Source organism: Lactuca sativa, chromosome 1, assembly GCF_002870075.4.
Source record: "Lactuca sativa cultivar Salinas chromosome 1, Lsat_Salinas_v11, whole genome shotgun sequence".
In the NCBI taxonomy this organism is placed as follows: Eukaryota; Viridiplantae; Streptophyta; class Magnoliopsida; order Asterales; family Asteraceae; genus Lactuca; species Lactuca sativa.
Window position 1 is genome coordinate 91,409,652 of NC_056623.2, and position 10,380 is coordinate 91,420,031.

At 29.5% G+C, this 10,380-nt stretch overlaps 1 protein-coding gene across 1 annotated transcript; it reads right to left on the reverse strand.

The window, feature by feature from the left end:
* Positions 1-8,974: 8,974 nt before the first annotated feature.
* LOC111915889 (non-specific lipid-transfer protein) lies at positions 8,975-9,735 on the reverse strand. Its single transcript, XM_023911525.3, has 2 exons — positions 9,308-9,735; positions 8,975-9,195 (listed from the first exon to the last, which is right to left on the reverse strand). The coding sequence occupies exons 1-2, from the start codon at positions 9,646-9,648 to the stop codon at positions 9,186-9,188; spliced, it is 351 nt and encodes a 116-aa protein (XP_023767293.1). The 5' UTR covers positions 9,649-9,735; the 3' UTR covers positions 8,975-9,185.
* Between the last annotated feature and the right edge of the window lie 645 nt (positions 9,736-10,380).

The window sequence follows — 10,380 nt, forward strand, 5'->3', positions numbered from 1 at the left end:
GGCGATCCTTTGTAAGTGAAGGTGTTCTAGCTGACCCATACGATGGATTATTGTCAATGCTTCAAGGTGTGTCGTTGTCTTAGGAGCGTAATAGATAGGAATGGGATTTAGCGGTGGATGGTAAGTTCTCGGTGGGAGCTACTAGGAAGCATATTGATTCTCTTAGACTTCATCAAGTACATCATAGTACTAGATAGTATACGTTTTCTCTCATTAAGGTTGATGTCTTACTGTCTAGAATATTTCTAATTAAATTGGATCCATACTCATGTTAACCATGTGAACCGTGACATTGATGTTCTTTTTACTTTATGTTCAACTTTTCACTCAACTCAAGAGGATACCGTTCATATTTTTACATTTTGCATGTTTGCGTCAAGTATGTGTGTGTATGTGGAGGGGGTAATTTCTAGGTAGGTAGATCTTTCTTTCCCATCTCCGATTAACATTACAGAGCTTCTATTGTAAGTTGGCATGATGAATATATTAAAGCGGAAAAAGAAAGTTGTGAATCTAATTATAGTGACGAAAATTTAGATGATTTGTTTTAGAAATGATTAGGTATTCCAATCGATGATCTTCTCAAATAGTTTGATTCAGGAGAAACTTATTGTTACTACTTATGGGTGATATAATAGTAGGAATAAGAAAAATGTAATTATTTGGAATGTTTAGCTTCAAAATATCCTTTTTTATCCTTAACTTTTTTTTCTAGCTCCTTGCTAGTCTTTGGAATAAAATCTTTATTTGTTTAAAAAAAAACATTCTTTGATACCAATGAACTTTAAATTATATTTATATCAAAGATCACTCATAAATAAAATTGTATTTATATCAATAATTATCTGTAAATTTAAGGATACTTACTTGTATTATGAGTTATGCTCATAATATTTCCAAATACTAGGTATTTTGTTTTTTTTTTTTTGTGCTCATAATATTTGTAAATTCTAGGCATTTTATTTTCTATGGTATCTCAAAATTTATTTATGAAGTATTATTTATTAAAATAATTAGATTCATTTTTCTATTGAGAAGACATGTGTAAAATAAATGTGGATCCAAAAACTACCAATTGGAATAAAACATATATATACAGTCTCAATGAATGTTCAAAATCAAGAGTGTGACTGGACCATCGAATAATTTTGCAAATAATTGTATTTGTTGTCTTTATATATATTTTATTCATTTTAAATTTCGTATGAACAATCTATCATGCACTAGTGATTTTTAAACCAATGGGTATCTTACCATATTTTACTACATTTTTGGTCACTCATGTCAGTTTTATATCATTTTCACCTGACCCAGGACCGACTCTACCCTTTGCAAAACTAAACAATGGCTTAGGGCCCCTAATTCTTAAGGGCTCCCAATTTTATAGTTTATTCTATTAATTATATATGTATATATACATATTTCTTGGGTTATAAAGACATGTTGGAGCTTGGTTTGGTGGTAAAAGCGATGGTTTATCAAACTAAGTGTCTCAGGTTCCCATCTGTTTGCTTACCTTTCATTCATTTGATTTTGGAAACTAGTTAAACATATCCTGCATCGTTCATGGATGAAACTCTGCCAACTCTACTCTTTTATATAAACTCGACCAATCTCTTGCTTCATATTAACTCTACCTTTGAGTCTCACATCGGCTGGGAGATAAAAACTTCAACAAACATCATATTTATATAAGAGATTAGCTGAGATGCATTAAGAAATAGTTTGGGATTTGCTTTAACTTATAAAACCCAAAGGCCCTAATTTTTTTTGTTTGCTTAAAGCCCCTAAATTAGTTGATTCGTCCCTGACCCACACATAATTGATATGAAACGACCACCTAAATACCTTTCACCTCTATTCTTTTACTATTTATATATGTATAAATTATATATCAATGTTATACTTTATTTTCTATGAATTAAAAACAATGAATTTTGATTTATTATATATATATATATATATATATATATATATATATATATATATATATATAAATGAAAATGATTTGTGACACATGTTATCTTTTCCATGTACTTGGACGCATGACATTTTCTGAATTTTTTTATTTATTTAATATTCCACTTGTCATTAAACCTGTGTTTTGAAATGCCATGTAATTAATATTTTTATATAATCACTTAAACATTCGTTAGTTTTATCCTATATTGAAAGGAAATTACCCGTATCTTTTAATGCCTCTAATTTGACAACTAATACAATGAATTCGAATAAATATCATTGTATAATATATGGAATGTTTGACTATTATAGTGATTTAGTTCTAGTATAACATCAAACTTTGAATTTCGTTTTTCTGCTAATCATGGAATTTTGTATCTCTTTCAATTGTCAAATGTAATTACCTGATTTATCTCTACCACAGTTTCCTCTGTTTTTGAATCTCTGTGTATGTGATGTTATATTCTTTCAATGAATCTTTTTAATTATAATGTGTTGTTCGCTAGAGATGATAAACTAATATGCTGCTATTCTTGTAGACCACACTCTCACTTCAAACTTTTTTGACCTAAGGATTAACCACCAATAGATTATCCTACTTCGATAGGAAATTATTTGTGCTTTCATTTTTGGGGCACTATCTTTTATACAATTTTTTTGTTGACGGTCTTTAAAATCTTCTTGCAGACCTAAGCAGTCTATGTATTTTTTTTCTTATAGTGAATGGAAACGAACGCTCCACCATCATTAGAAAGGGACCGTTTCCTACTTCATCATCTCCCACATATACGTTGGTTTCTAATCTCCATTCCTAGTTTGTCTCTGTTTCTCAGGCAAGAAATAGGTGACCTCTTTCACTTTGTTCATCACTTTCCCACCATCTTATTGGGCTTTCCAACACCATCTTATCATCGTTGATAACGAGCAGGTAAACCCTCCTCATGGGAGGCATTGAGGGGGGCAAAGTGGTGAGTTGCACAAGGCCTAATTTTTATATTATATATTTCTATTTAAAAATAAAAACGTATAGTAATGATAACCGTTCCATTTTATCTGGCTCGTCCTAGGCCTTTAAAGATATTTCATGCCTCAGGCATTGACCCACTACTAGAAAACTAGCGAATTACATACGTCAGTATTTGTAGGAAATCAGTTGGAGAAAGCCGTTACCTACAAAATTCCTACAAAAAACGGATTGTATGAAAAACCCTCGTGGGTAATTTTTTCCTACAAATTACCTACAAACTTTCCTACGCATTTCCTACGAAATATTCTGTTACAAATTTACCTTCGGAACGCCTACGGAACACGTTTGCTACTGAGTACCTACAGAATACATATAGGTTTATTTGTTATGGATCACCTACAAAGCACCTACGGATTATTTTCCTACATAATATCTACCAACTAATTATCCAACATAATACCTACCAACTGCTTTTCCTACAAAATACCTACAAACTTTATTGAATTTTATTTCCTATAGAATACCTACAGAATATTTATTTCCTACAAATTTTTATATGATTTTTTTGCCAGTTTTTATTAAATACAATTCTGACAAAAATTTGGTGCTATATAAATTTATAATTTAAAACAAATCCGAATTTTCTGCTAAAAATTAATGCAAAAAAATAATAAAAAAGGCAAACAAAATTATAATAATAGTCAAATATCATTACATATATTGCCGTTAAAATAGTCAACAACATAAGATTCATACATTCAAATACTCAAAATACCATTACAATGTCATGACAAAAACTAAGAACTACATGGTGGATTACCGGATGGGTCGAGTTGTCTCATAAAAGCCGCCAATTGTCCTTGCACTTTCAATTTCATGTCATTTCACATTTGTTCCATTTGCAAATCCATTTGACTTTGACTTTGATCCATGGCTTGTTACATGTTTGACACTTGTTGTCGCAACTCATTTACTTAAAAATAGCAAGACAAACACATGTAGATAGGGGTCGTTTGATAGTTGCTGACCGAGTCTGAGTCGGTGCCTGACTGGGTCTAAAGCTCTGATTGCATCTGGTTCTGGTTCTGACTGAAACCATATTGTTTGATTACACATCTAACTGGTTGTTTTGACTGCTAAAAATGACTAATATACCCTTATTTTTTGTTTTGTGTTGAATAAAAGGTATATGTTTATAATTGATAAATTATATGAATAGAATTGATGAAGAGTTATACAAAATATTATACAAGTACAACCATTTATAATATATACACAATAAGAGCCCAACAAAGACAAAGCAAAAGTATTCACATATTCACATGATCTGGGTCTTCCTACTCACCTGTAATTACAAAACAAAGAAATAAAGCAAAATTTAATCAATTCATTTGGTTCACTAAGCTCCAACAGAACAACTTCAATTTGTTTTATTCTCACTTTAAAAAACCTTCCATTAATGTATGCAAAGCCTCAAATCTGTTGTATTTCCCATCTTAAACATTGAATTTATGCTAATCTACAACTAGTAGTGATGAAAGAATAAAGTTTTACATTTATAACAAGAAACATACCAATTAATTGCGTTTATGCCCCTTCCATTTAATATGTATATACGTCTTTGACTTTATGTAAAGAATGATAAGTGATTTAATAAAGACTATTTATTGCACATAAAAACATCTCTTTCTTCTTGATCGATCTACAACATTCTTCTTCTTGTTCATATATTTCCTATAACTATTCAAATTGTTGTTTATTTCTGGTTTAATCTCCATTCAAATTGTTGTTTATTTCTAGTTTGATCTCCAACAGAACCAAATGCAATTAACTAAATTATGTAGTTATCAGAATGATGGAGGAGATATAAATATTTAAGAACAAAAACAGAAAATAACCATTGCTTCCAACTTATATATTAGACAACTCCAAACATGTCGATTAGGTCAAAACGAAAAGATGTAGTTGGGTCATATACAAATAGCATCAATTTTCTACAAATAAATTCATAAAAACCATCTCATTTCAGAAAAATAAATACAAAAATAACATCTAATTTCAGAAAATACATACATACAACCATTACCTACGATAGTTTTTGTATTTTCAATTTTAGAGGATCATATGTCGTTTATTTCATTCAATTTTTTTCACAACATCGTTATATGTTGATTACTAACATTTCACCAAGTTGTACATGATATAAACGTATGCACAATCGTGTGCACCATTACAACTCATTATTATAAACTATACATAATACAAAAACTATATATGGTTTTTTCTTGAACCAAAATTAACCATCATTTAACATATACATAATAAACTAAATATAATACTTACATATGAGATTTTTTGTATTTATGTGCCCGTATATTCTTTTGTACAGGAAATATCATGCATTTATACAAATTAAAAGCATAAAACTTTGAATGGGTAATGGTTATAATGGTACACACAGTTATACATGCATTAACATTATGTATAACTTAGTCTAAACTAAGTAATCAAAATATAATGAAGTTGTGAAAAAGGTGAAACGAAAAAAACGACATTTGACCATTGAAAAATAGAAAATACAAAAATTGTTGTAGGTAATCCGTAGGTAAATACCTACAGATTACGTACGAATATCCTTTATCTATAGGTAATCCTTAGGTATTTATTTACAGCCTACGGTAGTTTTTATATTATCAATTTTTCGAGGTTCAAATGTCGTTTATTTCATTTAATTTTTTTCATAACATCATTAAATGTCAATTACTAAAATTTCACCAAGTTGTACATGATATAAACGTACGTACAACCGTGTACACCATTACAACTCATTATTATACATCATACATAATACAAATACTATATATGGTTTTCTTTTGAATCACAATTAACCATCATTTAACATATACATTATATACTAAATAGAATACATACATATGGAATTGTTTGTACTTATGTGCCCGTATATTCTTTTGTACTGAAAATATCATGCAATTCTACAAATAAAAAGAATAAGACTTTGAATTAGTAATGGTTATAATGGTATACACGTAGTTCTACATGTATTAACATTATGTATAACTTAGTCAAAACTAAGCAATGAAAGTATAATGATGTTGTAAAAAAGATGAAACGAAAAAAAACGACATTTGACCATCGAAAAATAGAAAATACAAAACTATTGTATGTAATCCGTAGGTAAATACCTACAGATTACCTATGGATATCCTTTATCTGTAGGTAATCCGTAGGTATTTACCTACAGATTACCTACGGTAGTTTTTTTATTTTCAAATTTTCGAGGGTCAAATGTCGTTTATTTCATTTAAGTTTTTTTCACAACATCATTATACGTTGATTACTAACATTTCACCAAATTGTACGTGATATAAACGTACGTACAACCGTGCGCACCATTACAACTCATTATTATACATCATACATAATATAAAAACTATATATGGTTTTTTTTTAACCACAATTAACCATCATTTAACATATACATGATAAACTAAATATAATACATACGTATGTGATTGTTTGTATTTATGTGCCCTTATATTCTTTTGTACTTGAAATATCATGCATTTCTACAACTAAAATGATAAATTTTTGAATAGGTAATGGTTATAATGGTACACACAGTTATACATGCATTAGCATTACGTATAACTTAGTCAAAACTAAGTAATTAAAATATAATGAAGTTGTGAAAAAGATGAAACGAAAAAAAAATGACATTTGACCATCGGAAAATAGAGAATACAAAAACTGTTGTAGGTAATCTGTAGGTAAATACCTACAGATTACCTACGAATATCTTTTATTTGTACGTAATCCGTAGGTATTTACCTACAGATTACCTATGATAGTTTTTGCAATTTCAATTTTTAGAGGGTCATATGCGTTTATTTCATTCAATTTTTTTTTCACAACATCATTATATGTTGATTGCTAACATTTCACCAAGTTGTACATGATATAAACGTACGTACAATCGTATGCACCATTACAACTCATTATTATACATCATACATAATATAAAAACTATATATGGTTTTTTCTTGAACCACAATTAACCATCATTTAACATATACATGATAAACTAAATATAATACATACATATGGGATTGTTTTTACTTATGTGCCCGTATATTCTTTTGTACCGGAAATATCATGCATTTCTACAAATTAAAAGGATAAAACTTTGAATGGGTAATGGTTATAATGGTAGACACAGTTATACATGCATTAACATTATGTATAACTTAGTCAAAACTAAGTAAGCAAAATATAATGAAATTATGAAAAAAGATGAAACAAAAAAAAACGACATTTGACCATCGGAAAATAGAAAATATAAAAACTGTTGTAGGTAATCCGTAGGTAAATACCTACAGATTAACTACGGATATCCTTTATCTATAGGTAATCTGTAGATATTTATTTACAGATTACCTACGGTAGTTTTTGTATTATAAATTTTTGGATGATCGAATGTCATTTATTTCATTTAATTTTTTCAGCAAGTTATATATATATATATATATATATATATATATATATATATATATATATATATATATATATATATATATACATACAGTCGTATTTACCATTGAAATTCATGACTCATTCCAATAATAATAATAATAATAATAATAATAATAATAAAAAATAAATAATAATAATAATAATAATAATAATAAATTTATAAAATAAAACATAATAACTATATATAAGTTTAGAGATATAGGATAATAAAAATAAAACAATAATTATAAATATAAGAATAAAAATAAATTACAGTTTTAATTGTAATAATAATATCAATAAAGCAAAATATATTAGTAATAATATAAAGAATAAGGAGGGAAATAAAAATGTTTACTATAGATTACCTACAAAATATGAAAAATTTCTTTTCTGTTGGTTTTCTGTAGTAAATTACCTACAAAATTTGAAATAATATAGTTTTTTACGTTTTTGTAGCTATTCTGTAGCAAATTAACTACAAAATTTTTTTTTGGAGCTATTTTATAGGAAATTCACTATTAAATTAGAACAACTTTATTTCGTAGGAAATTTGTCACTATTGCGAAGGTGTTTTCCTACAGAAAAAATTTGTAGGTATTTTTTGTAGCAACTTACACCCTTTTCTAGCGGTGACCCTCCTTACTACATGATGTTTCGATATATAAATCAGTCTCCAACAATTAGGACGCACACCCTCTAATAACATACCTTGGTCTCTGTAAGAGCTTATTTTACGATTTATTCGATGATACTAATTTAGATAACACAGATACACTCATTTGTCTTTTGAAGTTTGACAAACAATCATATATGTATGACAAAAAAATAATTGATGACTCGATTTTTTTTCTTTTTTTATCACATTTGTTTTTTAAATTGAGAATGTTTGAAGGTGCCATGATAGCCATTCACGACAATCTATTAGGCCTTCTCATGCTCATAACGAACATGTTCGTGGTCTATGTGGCCATCAACAAAAAATGTGAACACCACCCCCATACCCTTAATGGTGACTATAAAAAATGCGAGCACCACCCCCATACCCTTAATGGTGGCTAGTGGTGGAAAAATTCATGGTATTATGTAGTGGGAGAACGAACAACAATACCCAATAAACTTTTTCCCCCTCCATGTCTCTCTACCTCTCTCTACATTTTAATTACTATATATATATATATATATATATATATATATATATATATATATATATATATATATATATATATATATATATAATTTAAAAATAAAAAAATAGGAAGAATATATAGTGGTGGGTATCCCATAGGTTTAGTGATTGAATGTGGTGATGAGGTGACACTCATTACTATAGTGGTTAGTAGTGGGTATAACGGATGACCTTATACATCAAGATATGGTGAATTTTCTTTTTTGCAAATTGATTTTCAATGATGTGAGATAAACTTTAGCATCCTCTAAATAACTTTTAAATATAAATGAGACTGTGAATCTACATGCCTTTAATTGGCAGGTGCTGTCAAAATGACAGGAATATAAAAGGAGAGACCGAGGGAGGTATATAAAAAAGGTGATGGCATTACAAAGATAACAGGAACACTATTTTACTTGAAAATGCACTACAAATCATAGAGACATCTACAGTCATACATGTCTTTCTCAAACACAATTAATAGTGTTCTCTATAATTATTGTAATTTAGATATATATGCTTCTAATCTTCCAAACATCCATAAACATCACGGACTCACTGCACCCTGCAAAAACCACATCAATACAATTAAACTTTATTCGTGAAAGATTTAAGCCAGTAGATCGATGAGTCTATCAACTGGAAATTGAAGAAAATAAACAGATATTTTAACATACTTGGAGCAATCAGTGCTAGGACTGATCTTGTAAGGGATGTTGACACCACACATGCCGGGGAGGGCAGCAGCGTTACCAGCATTGATGCCGGAATTAGCTGAGTAAGCACTCTTTAAACAGCCACAAGCAGTCTGACGATCAGGGGTTGATTGTGCAGCGTTATTGAGTGCGGTAACCCCACTGCAACATCCCGATGGCACAGCACCACCATTTTTTAGGTAGCCAAGGCATGGAGCTAAGTTGCTTACCACCTGACCACATGTAATAGCCTCTGCATAGGGTGCAGCCACCACCATGCAAGTGACTACTACACAAAAGACCATCATTGCCATCCTTGCCATTTTTCAAGTATACGAGCACTAAAGCTGTAGGAAACTTATATGTTTGCTAGTTATGTTATTCAAAATGTGTTTGGTGCAACAAACGTTGTCACTGGTTAGGGTATTTATAATTAAAGATTCTTCTTCTGTCTATACAAATGTGTGTGTGTGTGTGTGAATGGATAGGTTAGTTGGAAGTTGGATTTGATATTAATGGAACCTTAATGTACACCTTTGATGTATAATCTTCACCAATTAACTGTAAACGTTTCATTTAACTTCATAAAAATGACGGAATTCGGTTTTAAATATATGGCGAACAATGTATCACCGTGAATGCCGACCATATATATGCTGCCGTGTGGACTTGATGATCGTCAATTATCAATAAATGCATTTGTTTTTTTCTGGAGACAAAATTGTACGCCAACATTACTCACTTGCATATCTGGCAATCGGTAGGCATAATTGAAAGAGTAAATAAATGAAAATAATAAAATATATTAGTAAAAGAAGATGAGTAAAAAGTTTAACCAAAATGATTTTGTTTTTCTATAGCAAAAAATATTTTTTTTATATCTTGATATTTATAATCAATACATTTAAGTTTTTAGTATGTATTACAATGTTTTTAGCAGATACATATGGTTTAAAACAACATTGCGTTTGTGGTTTGGCCGATTTTATGAGATAACTTTGCAATGCTCCACTCAATTGCATTTGTGTCGGAAATGCTTTTGAAAATTAGAGCTA